Source organism: Podarcis vaucheri (assembly GCF_965113315.1).
Source record: "Podarcis vaucheri genome assembly, chromosome: 9".
Classification (NCBI taxonomy): domain Eukaryota; kingdom Metazoa; phylum Chordata; class Lepidosauria; order Squamata; family Lacertidae; genus Podarcis; species Podarcis vaucheri.
Genome location: NC_138767.1, coordinates 54,976,371 through 54,996,249, shown reverse-complemented (window position 1 = coordinate 54,996,249; position 19,879 = coordinate 54,976,371). Strand labels below are relative to the sequence as shown.

General features: G+C 44.9%; 1 protein-coding gene and 1 long non-coding RNA gene across 2 annotated transcripts; both read right to left on the bottom strand.

The window, feature by feature from the left end:
* Window positions 1-1,693: 1,693 nt before the first annotated feature.
* Window positions 1,694-7,996, bottom strand: RASL11B (RAS like family 11 member B). Its single transcript, XM_082238300.1, has 4 exons — window positions 7,425-7,996; window positions 6,417-6,473; window positions 4,442-4,518; window positions 1,694-3,507 (listed from the first exon to the last, which is right to left on the bottom strand). Exons 1-4 carry the CDS (start codon window positions 7,561-7,563, stop codon window positions 3,037-3,039), a joined length of 744 nt encoding a protein of 247 aa, XP_082094426.1. The 5' UTR covers window positions 7,564-7,996; the 3' UTR covers window positions 1,694-3,036.
* LOC309540965 lies at window positions 4,525-6,406 on the bottom strand. Its single transcript, XR_014223585.1, has 3 exons — window positions 5,938-6,406; window positions 5,336-5,904; window positions 4,525-5,162 (listed from the first exon to the last, which is right to left on the bottom strand). It is a non-coding gene; the product is annotated as an uncharacterized lncRNA (long non-coding RNA).
* Window positions 7,997-19,879: the final 11,883 nt, after the last annotated feature.

Here is a 19,879-nt window from a genome sequence, read left to right as displayed (position 1 = left end):
ACTTCTAGCCTACTCCATCCCAAATGTTGAGGGTGGTCACAATATGCTAACTATTCTCCCTTAGACATTGCCACCAAAAGTCATTCAAACATGAAACCTGCTACCACTGCATGCTGAAGTCAGTCTTTTCCACCTTTGGCTACTGAATGTAGAACATTTATAGAAGAAGCCGGCTTGTTAGTCCAGAGCAAAGAGCTTGTTATTTCAGACCAGGGTTTATTGGATGAAATGGTTACTTAGTGTCTTCTGTTATAAAAGAAGCAGATAAAAATTTGTAGCAGATTTAACATTATAAGGCTACAGCTAATCTTTCTCTTATAACTAGTTTTCTGAAAAAACAATGGTAGAATAGTTTAAGATTAGGAAAGAATGCCTGACAAATCAAGCAGAGAAACAAAATTTTCTTTTCTGAATTGCATATGAGATTTTCCTCCAGCCAGCTAGTGATTCTTTGCTGCAGTTTACAATGTTAGAATACAGCGAGGCACTGCCTTTTCCCAGCAAATATTTATGTGGACCACCAGTTTAGGCCTTCCCCAGTCTAGTAGATGCTGATCATCCCATTTTTAAAGCCATTTCATTTCATGGCCCTTCATGAAGGTAATCTAAATTGGGCTCTAACCCAGCTAACAAAAGGGGAACAACGGACAAAGTATTCTTAAATGAAAAGGACACATTTTGTAGCATTTACTTATGGCAATAGACATTGGATGCACCTCACAGGCTGCATTTGATAGACAGGTGACAAATCATATCTGTATAGCTATTTGTTTTCAAGCACTTGGAGAAGAGAAAAGAAAAAGCTGGCAGTCTCCATGGTTACCATTGCAGTTCTGCTACACTGCGTTAATAGACGTCAGTATTTTGGAGATTAAGCAGGAAAATGGGCATATGGCAGAAATGATGCATCTTTTCTTTGTCTCTTTGATGGGATTGGAAACCCAGAGCAGTTTTCTGCCCGTTGGTGGCTGTCGGGAAGCCAGACCTTTATTCATTCAATGGCTGCTCCTCTCTGTTCATGATGGTTCTCGCATGCAGAGAGCCAAGGCTTAACTGCAGCATGGGTTTAGACTCAAGACATAAAAGTTGGGGCTTGCTTTGCAGGACCACTGTGTATTGCGTGTAATGGAAAAGACCACATGATGCTTGTACAGAATTTCTGATGCCATTGTCACATGAATAGCTCTCAAATGTGGGAAATACAGATTTAGGCAGTGGGAAGAGACCCTGTCTTGACAAGGGATACTCCCAGTACTCTGAAAAAGTCTTGATATACAATAGCCTTTTTTCTTTTTGTTTTTTAGGATGAGGTAAAGGAGGACTGTGCAGATTTTGTACTACACAGTCTTCAGCATCTTAGGAATGACAGAACGATGCCAAAAAGGGTTTAAGAGGCAGGTGCTTTTGCATAATACAGTAACTGCTTTAGTTGCTGCAGTACAAGTCTGTATTACAGACGTCTGCAGTTGGGGACAGCAGAAGACGGCTGCAAAGGCAAGTCTTGATCATCTGTATTTGTGTTGTGTTACTGAAATCAGAGAGACACTAATCCCTGCAAACCGCCACTGGCCAAGCCAATGATTGAAGGTCCCCTTAGCCCTTGAATGCCTTTAGGTGACTTCCCTGTCTCTCGCGAGTCTTGCCACTCATTTCTAGATTGTTTGGCATCTGAATATAAAACACAACAATCAGATGAGAAAACAAGGTTTGGTTTAATCACGGGAACAAAATGAAGATGTCCCATTTAAAGAGTTGCTGTCAACATAAAAATAAATAAGTTACAGCTTAAGGAACAAGCACGGTGTTTGTTTGTTTTTAAAGTGCATTGGTGTCGGGCGCATAGTCCTCAAATCCTGGATAACACGACTGATAACTCAGTGTTTTCAAATGTTACTACAAACAGCACTTATGCAGTAGTGGAATAGCCCTCATGCCTTAGCTGGAGATAAGTCTCAGCTAAAATGGAACAGTTTCATAGACTAAGACAAATAATTGGATTGGATTGAAACAATAGGAAGTTGTATTCCTGTTCAGAGCAATTAAGTGGGAACTTTACAATCCTCATGATGAGTGGAATACAGAAAAAAGGTCTTATCTGGAAAGCTGCAGCACTGCATAAGATGATCAGTCTCTGAAGAATCATCAAAATGATACTGTCTTAGAGACAGTGAGAGTAAACTTTTAGCTATCTATAAAATGATACTAAACAACAGTTGTGGTACCAAAATGTCTCATCACACCATCAGAAATACAGTTAATAATGCCCCCCACATTTTATACTGACATTGCTTTTACTCATTCAATGACATGCTTTTGCTTCTAAACCAGGGACAGGCAACCGAAGGCCCGGGGGCTGGAAGCAGCCCAATCACCTAAATCTGGCCCGCGGGCGGTCCAGAAATCAGTGTGTTTTTACATGAGTAGAATGTGTGCTTTTATTTAAAATGCATCTCTGGGTTATTTGTGGGGCATAGGAATTTGTTCATTCCCCCCCCAAAAAAAAAATATAGTCCTGCCCACCACATAGTTTGAGGGACAGTGGACTGGCCCACGGCTGGAAAAGGTTGCTGACCCCTTTTCTAAACCATGGGTTTTTAAAAAGCAGACGGCTCCACTAAAGACTACTAAAGAAGACAGCCTTCCACCAAATACTAAAATATAGCTAATGGATGTAACACACAATTTGTTCCCCATCAGTAAGACTGCATTCAGAATATTTCTTCCCTGTCCTTCATTGTGTAAGTATGATACAAATACCAACATGACCTAACTTCCACAGCAGAACATGAAAATATTGTCCATTTAGTCAATCAAATGCGCTTGCAACAAGAAATTCGATGCTCCACCACTTCTTTGGGGGCTTATTCAAGCTTCAGTGTTACTCCTTCATTACAAAATGCTTTATGTGCATCTGAACTCTTTCTTTCGCACGATTTTCGGATGCTGAAGTACCAGCAATTAATGTTCCAAAGCTGGAACTATAGAAATATGCACTGGGAAGGGGGAGGGAAACCCCATCCCATTTAGTTTGATCTTTCAGACAGATGTGACAGTCCTCACTTTGGCAGATAAGGCTTGCTTAAACCTTCTCTTTAGATCCTGCATGTTGGGTGACTTTGGTCTTGGAATGAGAGAGCTTCTCCTCTTCTCTGGCGTGCTGCTGGTGGTTTGTTGCTTACAGACGTCTTTACAGAGGTTGTGGAAGGCATTGAAGACCTCCTTGTAATTCTCACTGACAGACACCTCATAGAAAGTGCAACCCAACATGCCAGCCAACTGAAGTCCGTGTTGTGGTTCTACCTCTTTAATGTGGAGGAGGTCTGCTTTGTTTGCTACAACCACCACAGGCACTCTGTTTCCTGGGTGCAGCTGCCGTATGTGCTGGTGGAAGCGACCGAGTAGTTCGTAACTCTTATAGTCTGTGATCGAAAAGACTATCACAACTGCATCTGCCCAGCGAATACATTTGTTCAGTTGCTCGTTACAGTCAAGGCTGTGTCCGTGGACCTGGGGGAGAAAAAAAAGATTAAGTAGGGGAAATATTTGGCTGCAAAGGAAAGCCTACAATGTCCATTTCATGTTTATTATTGCATGTTGTCTCTAAAATTTTAATCCACATTTCCACATGTTAAGTCCAGTTGCAAAAAAATAAAATTAAAAATGCTACACTCAATTATTGCAAAGTCTGACATATTCAAGCTGTACTCTGCCTCGAGAAAAAGACTTTGTGGTGCCGTAGAATGGGAAATTAACTGGCTAGACAGTGAGTCGGGAGTGGGGAGAAAAGAACAAAGGTATGAGCTGGAAACATTTAAAGTTGGAGAACGGCCCAGTTCAAAAAGGCAAAATTTGCCCTTACTCATGCCTATACGTTCAAACTTTCCGTAATATAAACTCAACTCCTAACAAATTTTAATGAGTGCAGCTGCCAGGGCTGTGACTTTTAGTTTCTTTTGCATATGTGTTTATGAAACTAAAGTTGATTAGGCTATAGCAATGAAATTTCTTTCCAGATTTCCAGTCCACTTTAGTAGAATAATAAAAATGAAGCGTTTCTTAGTTTGCCAAGGAACTGTTTGTAACACATTCGGGTTTTCCCCCTTTCTTTTAAGAAAGGCAGGTTTCCTAAACACAATGGTTGTGTCTTCAAGTAGACAAAAGTTTAGCTGAAATTGTGGATTGTTTTCTTTTACTGTCAGGGGACGATATACAGACCGTTTATCAAGGTCTGACTGTTTACAACTCTAGTTAATAGCAACAAAACAGTTTTTCAATGCAGCTAGGCTCCCAATTCAAACAGCTACAATCCTTGCACATCTACTTGGAAGTAAAGCCCTACTGGGATTCTTATGAATCAATATATGTAACAATTAACTTCTTGAAATGTGCCAAAACTGAAGCTCCCCTTTAAAGTGGTACAAGGCACAGGAACGAAACTCACCTGTACTCCAGGTGTATCTTGGACTTGAATTGCAAACAACTCTCCATCGATTTCGATCTGTCTGCTGTACAAATTACCTAGCAATAAAAATGCACTTCATCAGACAAGTTCAGAGAGGGGATTGTACATGCACGATAAACTGACATTCATTAACCTCTGCACAATGAAAAGGAAAAAAACTCATTAGTGGAGATGGATCTGTGACTTGTTGAAAAAAAGTGGCATTTTTGCTACATTAGGCAGATGGTGTTTTCATCATAAGAAAGACTGGCTGTACAATCCTGCCCATGTCTACTCAGAAATTCATCCCACTGAGTTCAGTGGGATGTACTCCCAGGTAAGTGTTTACAGCCTAAACACAGCAAAGCATGGCGTATATGGGCAAAAAACCACACAACAGAATTCTTAGTAATTGGCTTCACTTACAAAGCTAAAATGCTGAAGCAAACCTACATAAAAACCTCTTGGCAGAGTTAACCTTTGGAAAAAGTTAGTTGTCTAGCCCCTTTTTACGGGAAGCACATTCCTAGCCAAACTTAAGCTCATTTAAGTTTCACTGAGTCCAAGAAGAAAGTTAAGGATGTGCTTAAAATCAGTTACACTGGAACTAGCAGGATTTCAACGTTCCACACTGGAGCATGCTGTGCTTCCTTGACAATGTGGGATCTTGCGTGGTCACAGAACTTTTTCACTCAAATCAGCCTGCTGTTAAATCACCACCCTCAAATCAATGTGTCCCAGTGGCGTAGCGTGGGGGGTGCAGGGGGGGCTGGCCGCACCGGGCGCAACATCTGGGGGGGGGCGCACTCGCACTCACAGCTCTCTGCCCCCTGCTAAAATCCATGGGTTAGGGGGCGCAAATTACTTGCCTTGCCCTGGGTGCTGACAACCCACGCTACGCCACTGATGTGTCCTGCCCTCCACACACACACACTCCTATTTTAGCTACAGTGTCTGATTAATGGGAAGGGGGGATCATTTTCATTTTATACAAGAGACTTTAAAGGCTTTGTCACAATTGATTCTAGATCAACTATATTTGGTCTTGACACTATTGGCTCAAGCTGAGGCAAATGCATAACCCTCCAAGTGGCTACAAATGCTTATCTACAATATGTGCAAGTAGATTTAAAGTACACAGGCAGCCTGTGTAAGGGAGAATGAAATGAATGCTAAGAAATAAATGCATTCATTATAAAACTGCATCTTCATTACAGCAAAAACAGGACATTGGAATATTGCTTTGATGGGTGTACACCTTGTTATGGGGCACCTGTGGCCATCCAGATCTTGCTTGGACCCCAAACTCTCATCATCACCTGGAGAGCCACCTAAACACCCCCCCCCAATATACTGAAAACTTAAGTTTAGTTTGGTTTATCTGCATTATAGAAGGTCATTCCCACCCTCTTTGTGGTCACATGTGGTCCAGAAATTTATTGGAAAGCCCTCATTTTGTGTGTCTGCTGTTTTTCATGAATAACAAACTACTTGACTTTGAATTCAAGCTTATTTGCATAAATAAGTTGATTACGTAAATATAGGAGTGGGAAAAGGTTATAGGACTGAAGCCACCTCCTTTAGCTTAGAACTTGTTTCATTCTAATGGATGTGTGTGTGTGTGTGTGTGTGTGTGTGTGTGTATAGCAGATTGGTGAATGAGGACTAAACTTCAGAAGTCAAACTATAGAGGAGGGGCTTGACACCCCAATGTGGCTGCAGTGAGAATAAAAACGGGGCAGTTCTCGCCTTGTGCTAGCTAAAGTAGGTCAGTGTATAAATTCTTTTTGTCCTCTTGATAACACTTGGCGAGACACCTGGGTTTCAGCGTTGCACAGTGACTTTGCCTAGTGAAATCCCCATTGTACAGTCTAGCTTTCTGGAAGTGAGACACCAAAGGCTTCATTGAGTTTGTCGCTGGAGTCAAAATACACTGCAGTGCACACCTGTGAATACAGCAAGGCTCATTTCTTACCTGCATTGCGTTCGTAGTCTCCAATGAACCGTTTTGTGAGAAATCTCACCACCAGGGCTGCAATTGATAATAAAAAAGGTGCAGGTTAGAAAGGGGGGAAAGCAGAAGACACAATGTCATCTGCACTTGGTGTTTAAGGGCAATAACCTTCCCCAGTTTCTGTCTGCATACCCAAAAACTCCACATACAGGACACCCGAGCAGGGAAAGCATTTCAATAGGCTATTGGAGTGCATCTTTTTCTAGAGTTACCTTTGGCTAGCAGTAGCAGCAGCCATCAAAACTTGGGATGTAGCAGTCAAGCAAATTAAAAGCTGCAATCCTAAGCATATTCTGTTGGGAAAGACATCCTACTACAGAATCCATTGCAGCTGACTCCTGAGTAACTACTTTTAAGAGTGGAACTGTGAGCAGTCATCCACCATACACCTTTCAGTCTGAAGGAACAGGCATTTAGGCACCTTCTAATATCATTCACCCCTCACAGGTTAAGGATTCACTGCTATGATGAAAGTTGCAACTACAGAAGCATCTTCAAGGGAGTGGGAATGGGTGTTATCCTTTTAATGAGGCGTCCACATGTCAGGCTCGGGCAGCAGGGGGTGTCAGAGCTTTTGTTTGGTCACTGATCTTCATCCATTCCTGATCTGGCAGCAGGTGCTTACCTAAGAGAAGAAGGATGCTGCTACCTAGCTAGCCATCGTCTCTTTCTCCCCAAATTAGAGGTGAGCGCTTTGGATCGCTGGCAGGGATGCTATCCTCATAGTCAAACCATACTTTGGACAGGGCAAACAGATTGTCACAATGGCAATAGGTTTGCTCCCTCTGGACCCTCCAGGGCGTTTCTATTTCCCGCCCCGCCCTTTTGCTACAACTGGGGAAGGATTCCCCCCCCCCTTGAATATTGGTATATTCATTGCGTCCTTGCAGTATGCCTATGTCCACCCCCGCCCCCCGCGCACGCCTTTCCATGTCGCCAGGATCAGCCCCGCGCGTCCCGTTCTCTTACCGGTCTTGCCCACCCCGCTGGCTCCCACCACGGCGATCTTGATGAGTCGGGGGCGGCCCGATCCGCAGCTATCTCCGCTGAGGGTGCTCCCTGCCTGGGGGTACTCGGCGATGGTCCCCATGTTCTGGATCAGGCGCATCGCAGCTGCCCTCGGGGAGGCGAGCGTCACTGCAAGCCGAACGACGCCCAGCCGCGATGGGGACAGACTGGGAGAGAGGAGGCGCGACGGGAACCCGAACAGACGGAGAAGAAGCGCGTCTGCTCTGCGCCGCCTCCGCGCTCCGGAGCCCCTTTTCTCTTGGTTTCCGCAAGCCCCGCCTCCCGGTTCCCGGGCAAAGCTCCGCCCCGCCTCCTCCTCGCTTTGAGCAGCCAATAGGGAGCCAGGCACCACCTCTCTCCCCACCTCCTTCTCCTAGCAAACCCGCCTTCCCGCTGCGCGATCCTGAGAGCCTTGGCTCCTTAGGAAGGCGATTGCTCTGCTTCCCGGGAAGGAACGGGGCAGGGGTGCCAACTTGGATAAAATATTGTGGGGGCTGACGGCCCCTCGGAGTTAGCTCCTATGGAACGGGGCCTGCAAGCTGCAGCGGGTTGCAAGCTCCCTCTTCTCTCTCTCTCTTTTTATTCAAAATTAAAACAAGACATATTATCCAAAAACATATCATCCTTGTTTCCCCCCCATTTTTCCTCCTTCCCCCACCCTTCCACACAACCCCCCCCCACCCCGACTTCCCTCAGTTCCAGTCTTTGGTTTTTCTGAGACTGCTGTTTTAAACTATTTAGCTGATTATTATCAATAAAAAGGTTGTGAATGTTTATTCAAAACCTGCCAAGGAGTCCAGTTCGCTTTGTTGCGTCTTCAACTACTTTGGAAAGGGTTCCCATTCATCTTTAAAGTCACAGTTATCCTTGTCCCGTAGCAAGCTCCCTCTTCTTCTCTGACCACAGAATCGTAGAGAGTTGGATGGGGACACGCGGGTCCTCTATTCCAGCCCCCTGCGGTGCAGGAACCGTTTGCCCAACTTGGGGCTCGAAACCCCAACCCTGAAATTAAGAGTCTCATGCTCTACCTTCTCCAGGTTGGAGTTGGCGTGCAACAAAATTCTGGCGAGCCAAATGGGATTCCCCCTCCCCAAATGTGGTTGGTCAGGGGGCAGCCAGATGACCTAAGGCAAAGCGAGGGTGGGTGACTGGGGAGGAGCGCCGCAGGGCAGCCCCCGCCTCTTATTTCCGAGCTCCCGCTCCAGGAACCCGGAATGGTCTGCAGAAAATTCGCCGTCGAACTCTCGCGGTGGACATCAAAGGCGGCCGTGGGAGCTGCTGGCATTCGGTGACTCAGAGAAAGTGGCTCCCTGCTGCGCTGCGCTCCACAAGGCCCGGAGCGTGCGCGGCTCGCCTGCGTCCGTTGCAAAGGGCTGCTGGGCGGGCCACGTTGGAGTTTGCATTTCCCACTTGATAGAACACAAAAGGATGAGAGTCCGTGAGGCTGGGGGGGGGGGGCGTGTTGGCACAAGCGCTGACATTGCTCCAGCTGCAACACCCAAGTGCAGTGGTACCTCGGGTTGCAGGCGCTTCAGGTTACAGACGCTTCAGGTTACAGACTCTGCTAACCCAGAACTAGTACCTCGGTTTAAGAACTTTGCTTCAGGATGAGAACAGGAAAAAGAAATCCAGAAGACCGTGGAGAAGTTCCCTCGGTCGCTGTTATATAGAGCACATGGTTGTTAAATTTTGACAGCGCTCTATTAACTTTGTTGTTGTTGTTTAGTCGTTTAGTCGTGTCCGACACTTCGTGACCCCATGGACCAGAGCACGCCATGCCATATACAATGGTACCTCGGGTTACATATGCTTCAGGTTACAGACACTTCAGGTTAGAGACTCCGCTAACCTAGACATAGTGCTTCAGGTTAAGAACTTTGCTTCAGGATGAGAACAGAAATCGGGCTCTGGCGGCGCAGCAGCAGCAGGAGGCCCCATTAGCTAAAGTGGTACCTCAGGTTAAGAACAGTTTCAGGTTGAGAATGGACCTCTGGAACGAATTAAGTACTTAACTCAAGGTACCACTGTATTTTGATTTCTTATGATTTATGTTTGGGACAAATGAAGATACATACAGTGAGGGGATGGACAGATGAGACGGACCTGTGTGGGGCTGAGGAAGGGGTGAGCTCTCCCAGGTGAGAGCTGAGAAGACGTACTTCTTCCTATGTGGATTGAAAATTAACATATGATTATAATAGAGGACTATATGCATATAATTTTGTTTTTTATCGTGATTATTAGTATTTTTCTTGTCTTTTTTTCTTTTCTTCTCTCTTTCCTGTATTTTTTTATTCTATTTGTCTTATTTTATTGTATTGTGAAAACGTTAATAAAATTGAAGGTGGGGGGGGGAGAGTAACAGAAACTAGATCAGGCCCATGGCTCAATTGTGGCCGGTCAGAGGGTGTAATTTGACCCACAAAGGCATTTTCACATTACAGTACTGTGACTACCTGTGTTGGTCAGCTGATGCCATCAGCTGATGATGGATAGAGGGATTCAATCCTGGTGGGTGCTGGGAACACGCTGGCAAAGCAGATTCTCCACACACACACACACACACACAAAACTTTGACATGTCATCAGATTATGCCAGGTGATTGATGTGTGGGTAGCCCTCCCCACCTGTCCAAGTTGGGCAGGGAGAGAGGAAGGCCCATAAAGTCCCCATGCAGGGGCTCAGTGGACACACAGACAAGGAGTATCAGAGCCACATGTCTCTGGTAGGCAGGGATGCTGAGGCACGAGTGAGAAGAGCAACAGGTGCACAATTTATCCACCAAGCTAGTTTTTACACACAGTCTAGAGAGAGATGGATGGATCAGTCCAATCCTATGCAGATCTCATTAAGTGAGATTCACACCCGAGCTTACCGTCTGAATTCCTTATCAGCCTCATTTTTGAGATACAAATCTCTTCATTTCAGATTAAGCTCTCCAGATGTGCTGTAGGAGATGTTGAGAACCAGCCCCAATCCATTTAAATTCCTCACGTTTGCTGGGTTTTTAGGGGTCAGCGCGGTGGGAACACAGTGGCAAGACTGGCGATGTACCTCTGCTTGCTCTTTAGAAAGCATCATGCAGAGGTTTAGCTACCTGCTGTCTTTTAACCTTCTGCCTGCTTCGGCGCTTGGAATTTGGATCACCTGACAGCATACAGTGGTCACGTGACTGACAGATAGGTGGACGCACCCACCTGTCAGAAATGGTCCCCAGTGGGTTGATCAGTTATATATCCAGCTCTCTGACTGAAAAATGTTCTACATCCTGGTTTAGACAGACAAACTACACACACACACACACACACACGAGATATGGAAGCAGTTTGAAAGAGTGGTCTCTGCTTTGTGCGGGTATCCCACATTCACCTCTGGTCTTGCATGCTTTTCTTGTATCATTTCAAAAGTCTACCTTAAGAAATGCACATGCATTTCTTAAAACTGAAATCTGTTTTAAACCAGGGCTGGATCTGGACACATCAGAAAAAGTGATTCAGTTAAACACATTGTAAACTTCATAAAGGGAAATCCCGTTGGCGAAAAGTAGGGCTCCACAGCGCCATCTGGTGTTACAGTGTTATTATAACACAGACAAAGCGTTTTTTCTTTATCAATGTAGCCGAGTCCCTCAGTTCACCTGCCCAAACGACTATTGTCCATCAATGCCCTGCAGCATGGATGCATTGTAGGGCTGGGCGATAACTGGTTTACAATATTACAATATATTACCAGCTAAACATCGCAATATATTGATGCCTGCTGATGAAACTGAGTGTGTGATGATTGATAATGTTGCCATTTATTCGTTTTAGACCCCTAAGTAGTAGCAGTTGCCAGGATATTGTCCTGTTTGCCTCTGTATAGTTCCATCCTTATTTCAGACATTATGGTAGATTGCAACATTTAGCTGGTGATATTGTGAGGTTTAGCTGCTGATAACATTGCAGTGTTTAGCTGAGTTGTTGTGATATTTATCTAGTGAGTTATTGCAATGTTTAACTGGTTAGTTATCGTGGTGTTGAAACCCAGATATCGCTTAGCCCTTGCACACATTGTGATTCATGATATATCGCCAGCTCAAATGTTATGAAACAATTATCACAGTGTGAACTTCAAAACCATTTTGGACAATATATTGATATATCGCCCGACCCTAATGCATTGGCCATGAATTCTTTTCTGTGTAAGTTGCTTTGAGGCAATTGAGTGCAAAAATGTTCCTAATGAATATAATTAATGATCATAGTGCTTGCATTTAGCATCACTGAATGGAGCATTGCTTCTGGACTTCCAGGAGGTACTTAGCTGGCCAGTGCTGGAAATGTCTTGATGAATACCTGATCTGAATCAGCAGGGCTCCTCATGTGGCATGTGATGTGCTTGCATCACATCAACATCTTAAAATTCTTATAATTATTGCACTCTCTTTGAAACAGCTTGTTCTGCGTGGAGATTTCTCCTAAGGCCTGTGTGTTCAGATGAACAGTGGTTTGTGCAGGGCTGCTCGATCCATTCTGAGGTTTAGCAGGAACTCAATGAAACAACCTGGCTATTCAAACATTTCCTCTGTCTCTAGCGCTGTGCTGTTGAACCTCTGAGCCTACGCAAACAAGCCATGTGAATGGACACGTGCCGGTCCCTCCTGTGTCGTTGCTGTTTTTGGATTCGTCCAACAACCTGCGCAGTTTGCACAAATAAACACAGGCACCAGAAGCCGCTGGTGCAGCATTGAGTGCACGTGTCTTGCCTGCTTGCTTCATCTAAGCTGATGTGGATCAGCAAACCATGGCGGCAAGCACCTTGTCGAGACTGCCATATTTGCTGCTTTAGCAGAAAGCCGTCTCGTTCAAACAAGCCCAGAACAAAAGAAGAAACCGAACCAGGGCTGAAAAGAAATTAAATACAAAAGCAGGGCAACTTTGCTTTGTACTGGGGAAGATCAGCTGGTCGGGCTTATTGTGTGAGATAGGATCTTCATCACGCAGAGCTGGGGGCCAGGCAAAACACACACATAAAAAAGCCAGTTGGCTTCTAGAGTCGTCTTAATAGCAGGCATATTTTCTCTTTCCACAAAAAAGGCCAACTAATGTTCCGCAGCTACATTAAGATTTTTATCACTTTTTGAAGCTTTTGCGGGGCGTTTTTTTCCCTTTTCCAATTTTTCCTTCTTACATAACACACGCATGCTGGGCCAAGGCAGCTGCTTTTCCCCCTGCTGCTCAAGGCAGCCCATGTGCCACTCGTATTTATTTTAAACTTCAATCCTGCCTTATCTCACCAAGAGGATTTGGGACAAGTTGCACATGTTTCAAAGCTTGGCTTATTTTAAAAGCACCGGGATGGGCGGAAGTCCTATTATAAACTCCCATTAAAAATGTCTTTTTAAAAAATTATCCCACCCTTCCTCCAAGGAGTTCAGGACTTGTTAGAACCCAGCACCTCAATTTTATCCTCACTGATAGAGCAGTCAGACTGAGACACAAGGACTGGTTAAAGTTTGCAGCTCAAAATAATGCTGGCAATGATGTGCTGGAATGAAAGCACCCGCCTTAGCTATAAAGCCAGAATGCATAAGTACCTGCAAGCTTTCCGCAAGCCACATTGCAGATTTCCATGTTAGGGATTGGTGTTGTCTTTTTCCAGGACTGGTGTCAGGAGTCCGCATCCCTGGGCACCAGTTGGTCCATGCTTCTGTAGTGACAGGGGTGGGTGTGTGGATTGCTAATCCCTTCAGTTTCCTGGGCCTGCTCTTCCTCCTCTTTATTGTTGCCTCTTCACCTGTCCTTGTTGAGAATTCCGTTCCATCTTAAGGGACAGACATGTGGAATTGCTGCATGTTGCATGTCACATGTCTGTTTACATTCCAGCACAGTATGCCGGGAACTTCCGTCTGTGTATAGCTTTCTGTTTTGCTTTGGACACGAAGGAGAACAGACATGTTTTCCTTTTGTCCTGATCTATGCTGAATAAACCTGCTTGTAAATATGCTCACAGGACACGGGTGGCGCTGTGGGTTAAACCACAGAGCCTAGGACTTGCTGATCGGAAGGTCGGCGGTTTGAATCCCCGCAATGAGGTGAGCTCCCGTTGCTCGGTCCCTGCTCCTGCCAACCTAGCAGTTCGAAAGCACGTCAAAGTGCAAGTAGATAAATAGGTACTGCTCTGGTGGGAAGGTAAACGGCGTTTCCATGTGCTGTTCTGGTTCACCAGAAGCGGCTTAGTCATGCTGGCCACATGACCTGGAAGCTGTACGCAGGCTCCCTCGGCCAATAAAGCGAGATGAGTGCCGCAACCCCAGAGTCGGTCATGACTTGACCTAATGGTCAGGGGTCCCTTTACCTTTACCTTTTATGCTGAATAAACCTGCTTGTAAATATGCTCACACAGCCTCTTGTGCCATTCTGTTTGTGCAGCGTTTTCTCTGCTGAAGCCTGGGCGGCAGATTTATGCTGCACCAAGGACCGGAGTTCGCCCGGCACACCAGCCGGTGGGCTGGAGCCCGCTGGGGGCCTGCCAATTGCCCCCGTTTCTTTGGGTGCATTCAAACAGTCCTGTCCAAGGAAGCAGGGGCAGATGAAGGGGGCAGTTCGCCCCGGGTGCCATCACTGAGGGGGCTGACATTCGGCACGCTGCCTGCCTGCGACTCCATCAGGGGAAGGGGTGGAACTGAGCTGCCTTGTTAGCAGCTTTCCCCCCCTCCCCTTTCATTTTGACAGCTCAGGGGAGGCTTGGGAGTTGCAGGCGGGTGGCGCGCCATTGCCCCCCCCCGCTCCCGGGCTGCTTCCTGGGGGGCAGCCTCCCCCGAGCTGTCCAAAGGAAGAGGGAAGGGAGGAAGGCTGCTGGCAAAGCGGTGTGGCTCCTATTCCCCACCCCCCTTCGCCCAAGAAGCAACCTGCCACGGGCAGCTCGCTCCACCCCATGGGAGTCTTGTCCCCTGGGGTGGTCGCCATGGGCAGCGCTCCACTGGGATGCTCTTCCTGCCCCCTGGCGCCACCCCTGAGTGCACAGCTAGAGCTGCCTCTGCAAGGAAGCAAGCAAAATGACAAGGCAGACAGATTCCATCCATATACAGAAACTGAAGGACTGGTGGTAGCTGAATCTTGGGTCATATCTGCACGATTCATTTAAAACACTATTATACCGCTTTTAAAGTCATGGCTTCCCGCAAGGCATGCTGGGTACTGTAGTTTGTTATGAGCGCAGAGAGTAGCTAAGAGACCCCTGTTCACTACACAGAGCTTTGCTTCTCAGAGTGGCTTAGCAATCCCTCTTTCCAGGAAACTGGGGGAATGGTTGACAGTTTCAGCCAGAGAGGTGGCAAATGTGCCCCACCCCACCCAGCATCTACCACCAGACTCAGCTTAATGTTGGGGTCTACCCTGCATAGGTGTTGTGTGGTGGAAATAATGCATTGATTGTATTGCCAGTGGTAATAAAATAAGGTTTTTGGGGGGTTACGTTAGAACACTGGATCAACCCGTTTCACTCCAACAGCTATTTAACCACAAGGAAGGGTGTGTTGAGGCAAGGAAGTGGAGCTCTGGCTGGGATTTCACCCTCCATTCCTGGCTGCCCACAAAAGGAGAACAGGAGGCAAGTAATTTGTTGTGCATAGGACAAGCAGGAACTTCAGCAAATGCAATCTGGATGTTTCAAAGAAGCAGGCCCTTCCATGCTACACACTACAGCTCTTCCTAGCATCACAGATTTTTCTCCCAAAGTGCCACTACGTCGATTCAATTAATGAATGATGAACCTTCATCGTCTTGAGAGATTTACAGCTGTGAAAGCAAATTGTCAATCATGTTTCTGATTTCTTCCATGTAAGTGCATATAAGCCTTCTGTTTCTCAATGCTTCAAAACACTATTGCCTATTGCACTAACATTTGTGCACATTCATTTTGAAGTGAGTCTTATTTGTTTGTCCTTCACTATACCTTAATTTTTGAGTTAATTTTTCAGCAGCAGCTATGAACCAGCACTGCTACACGCCAACTCTTCAGGTGATTAAGCATGCACCAAAATTTAGAGATGGGGAAGTGTGGCACTTCATTATGTAAAAATGTTTCTGTGCCACAAATCCTTCTGTTATCATACTGCAATAGTCTATTGTCAAGAGAAGTAACTCAGTTTGGATAAAGACATGAGTCATATCGTCTCCTACAGCCTGAGAAGAGGAAGAAGAAGAAGAAGACTTATTTTCTATATAAAGGATGGAGCATGTCCAAAAATAGAAGTAACACTTAAAAGAATTCTGCTTCTGGAGGAACTGCAAATTCCAAGCACCAAAAACACAAAGGTTGGAATGTTAGGTCATCTCTGCAGAGAATATAGTGTGAAAGGCAGCCTGTTGCATCTGGAGTGTAAATCTCTCCAATCACAAGGAAGACTTAAGTGATTCAAAAAGTTCTGTTCTAGTTTTACCATTTTCACCGTACTCATTATATTCATCCGTTTCTTCCTAAGGGCTTAGGGATTTGTGCTGCGTTGGCAGAAACAGAACAAACTCTAAGCATTAATATGCAGGGATTTCAAATAAAAGAAACTGCTTTAGTTTACATTTGAATGCAATTATAAATAAAGCAGTCGAGTAGGCACTTTTCATCATATGGTTTTGCGATCCAAATGGTGTAAATGCCCAGTTCTCATTTTGCAAATGCCTGTGGCAGCTTTGCTTTTTTTTTTTTTTTTTTTGGTAACAAATCAAAACACTGCAAAATGAATGGTGGTGTTTAATTAACTAGGATGCTGTTTTGTGTACGGTAAAGTCCAATTAGTCAGCTGAAGTCATTTGTCATAACTTTTCGAGGACTGTGAGTAGAAGAAAGTATCTGATGACAGCTTTCTTCTTGTTGAAGCCTGGAAGGTGATCAGAAAAGAGGACCCAATAAAGCACATGTCGAGGTCTTGCCCTGTGTGCTGCTACACAGATTATCAGTTCTGCAAACTCTTGCAAGGGAGGGGGGATCAATCTGTCTGAGTTGGGGTGCTCCTTCCTCCACTCCTTCCTCAACAGGAAATTAGTTTTGATCATTTTATTATAGTGGTCCTAAACTAAAGATGATCTGCCAAGCTAGAACTTTTACATGTGTCCCATAATGTTCATTCTGCACTTACAAGGAAACCAACTTTTAGTGTAGGAGACCTCTGGAACTCCCTGCCCAATGACACCAAGTGGGTGACTTCACCGCACTGCTTTTGACAGCAGACAAAACCTTTTTCGTTTAAGCAAATCTGCCCAGAAATGCAAGGTAGACATGTATTCTAATATGCGTGTGTGATGTTTTGAATTTTGTGTAGGTTAACTTGCTTTTGATGCTAATGTTTACCGATAATTTCAGTGTCTATTTTATTTTATTTTAACTTGTGGTTCAGAACAAGTTAAAAATCTTATAAGATAATATGCTGGAATTTGAATACTATCAGGCCAATTCTAATTAATGGGATGCGGGTGGCGCTGTGGTCTAAACCACTGAGCCTCTTGAGCTTGCTGATCAGAAGGTTGATGGTTTGAATCCCCGTGGCGGGGTGAGCTCCCGTTGCTCTGTCCCAGCTCCTGCCAACCTAGCAGTTCGAAAGCACACCAGTGCAAGTAGATAAACAGATATCACTGCAGTGGGAAGGTAAATGGAGTTTCTGTGTGCTCTGGTTTCTGCCATGGTGTCCACATGACCCAGAAAGCTGTCTGTGGACAAACGCCAGCTCCACCGGCCTGAAAGTGAGATGAGCGCCACAATCCCATAGTTGCCTTTGACTGGACTTAACCGTCCAGGGGTCCTTTACCTTTTACCTTTTTTTGAATTGTGATGCTCACAAATGTGCCTGCAAATATGTACTACTTTGTCTATTCTTTTGGCGCACACAAAATATAGCAGAGACCCATTCCAGAGTGGAATGTTGGAACTACTTCAAAAGAAAATAATTATGCACACAGCGCATAGCTAAATTATGGACTTCACTTCCACAAATGGCATCACTTTGGATGGCTTTAGAAGAGGATGAGACAAATTCATGAAGGGTAAGCCTATCTATGGTTCCTAGCCATGATTGCTATGTTCTGCTTCTACTGTCAAAAGCAAGATACCTCTGAACACAAGTTGCTGGCAATCACAAGTGGAGGAAGCCCAGTTATACCCAAGTCCTGCGTGCTGGCTTCTCATCGGAATCTGGTTGGCTGCTTGTGAGAACAGGATGTTGGACTTTGGCTTGGTCAAGCAGGGCTCTTCTTTCATTCTTGTACGATGCTCATTCATCATCATTTTCTTTCCTGAATGGTTTGTAGGGAGTAGCTAATGCATGGAAGATAGCGAGATGATCAATGGACAAAAGTGTAGCTTACGATGTAGTCCTTTACTAGTGAATCTTCGCTATAGCTGACTCACGGCTTATACAGTGGTGCCCCGCAAGACGAATGCCTTGCAAGACGAAAAACTCGCTAGACGAAAGGGTTTTTCGGTTTTGCGTTGCTTCGCTAGATGAATTTCCCTATGGGCTTGCTTCGCAAGACGAAAACGTATTGCGCTTTTTTCTTAAAGCCGCTTGAAGAGGCGCAGTTGCGACGGACCGTGCTTCGCAAGACGAAAAACATCGCAAGACGAAAAGACTCGCGGAACGAATTCTTTTCGTCTTGCGAGGCACCACTGTATAGCTAACCACCTTCTCGCTGAAAGGCATCTCAAATGCCCGAGACATCATAAAACTGATAATTGGATTTTGAAATGATTTAGTGCAGAAATGTTTGCTCGAATATTACCGTAAGTCATGCATTAAACATGAAAACGCGGTTGGGAGTACTTTGCTGCTTTCATCTTAGTGAAAGGTAGCTGCTTTTTCAGCTCTTTCGGCAGATGTACCCTTTGAAATGTTGGGGGGAAAGCGTCCAGGCACATTATGATCTGTACACTCTCTAAGCTACAGGTTGTTCCTCATTGTGTTATGAGAATAAGTATAGTACATATTGTTCCAAATAAACATGGGAGACTTCGGTCCTAAACTTTAAAGACACGAAGAGCCAACCACTGTTTTATGAATAGGCCATCGATATAATGCTGTCATATGTTGCTAGTTGGCTAGAACAATTATAACACTACTTTACTGAGCTAATGAACTCCCAGGAAAGCCTTATGGGCTTTTCATACGTAGGTAAAATATGTACAGTATGTTGCCCGATACCATATCCCGATGCTAAAGGAATAAGTGCTGTCTTGAGTTATGTTGAGCAATAATGTTTTATTTTTACATCCCCTGGCAAAGTCAGCCTTGTGAACTTGCCTCGTGAACTTTCCTCACTTTAGAACAGACTGTTCTTTAAAAATATATCTATCATGCCTCATTTTTCCAGAGACAAAAGTTGGATGGGGGGGAGGGGGTACTTTCCCAACAGTATTCACTGTGTGAGGAAACTTTGCAATGGATCTGCCCTAATAATAGGAAGCAGTAGGAGTCAGAGAAAATGGAATAGTTGTATTTATTGGGAAACAATACAGCAGCTAAAGCTTGTTACACAAGTTAAGACTATGGTTCCAACTAGGTCTGACCAAACTATGGAGGGAGCCACACCCAGAGAGGGGAGGGGTGTTTCTAGTACAGACCAGGCATCTCTCTTAACAGACAAGTCACGCACACAACAAAGGGGACCCGCCCACTTCACAACATTATACAATTATTATTTTTGGTGTTGGCATTGAATTGCATCAGGAAAGGTCAGCCCAGAAAATGATAGGTGATTTTTAGCAAATGTGTAACAAAGGCACTATTTAAGGAGACCTACATGGGATTATTCTTCAGGGCCATTCAGGGCCAGCCCAAGACACTTTGGCACCTGAGACAAACCACAAAATGAGCACATACACACGAGGGGAGAAGGGGTGAGTGAAAAGCTACATCAGGAACAAGCAGCGGGAATAAAGATCTGCATCGGAAACAAGACCATCAGCGCCTTCTGTTCTCCAAGAGGCCAAAGAGCAGACCACCATTGTCGCTGCCACCTTGGCAGCAGTGGGTGGTGCATTCATTGGAGGCTTGATTTGCTGCCCCTGTGGATCTTGCTGCCTGAGGCGCTCGCCAAACCTTGCCTCATGGGTGGGCCGGCCCTGAGGCGACCTCTGTATCTTGATCATTCATTTCTTCTAAACACTGGCTGGTTTTTACAAAGAAATTTATACTCATAAGTACTAGATCTGTATGCTGAAGACACACATTCCTTGACTTTTTTCAAAAAAATTAAAATAGTAACCTCATCTGAAACTGCTCTAGTTTTTATAAGTTATTTATACTTCATCACAACAAATGTTTGCAAAAAAACCAACAACACCTATTTTTTGACAAATTGATCTTGAAGAGGTCCAAGAGTGAGTGCTTGAACTTTGCTGAGCATGTCGTTTGTCCCTTCACTGAAATACAGTGGTACCTCGG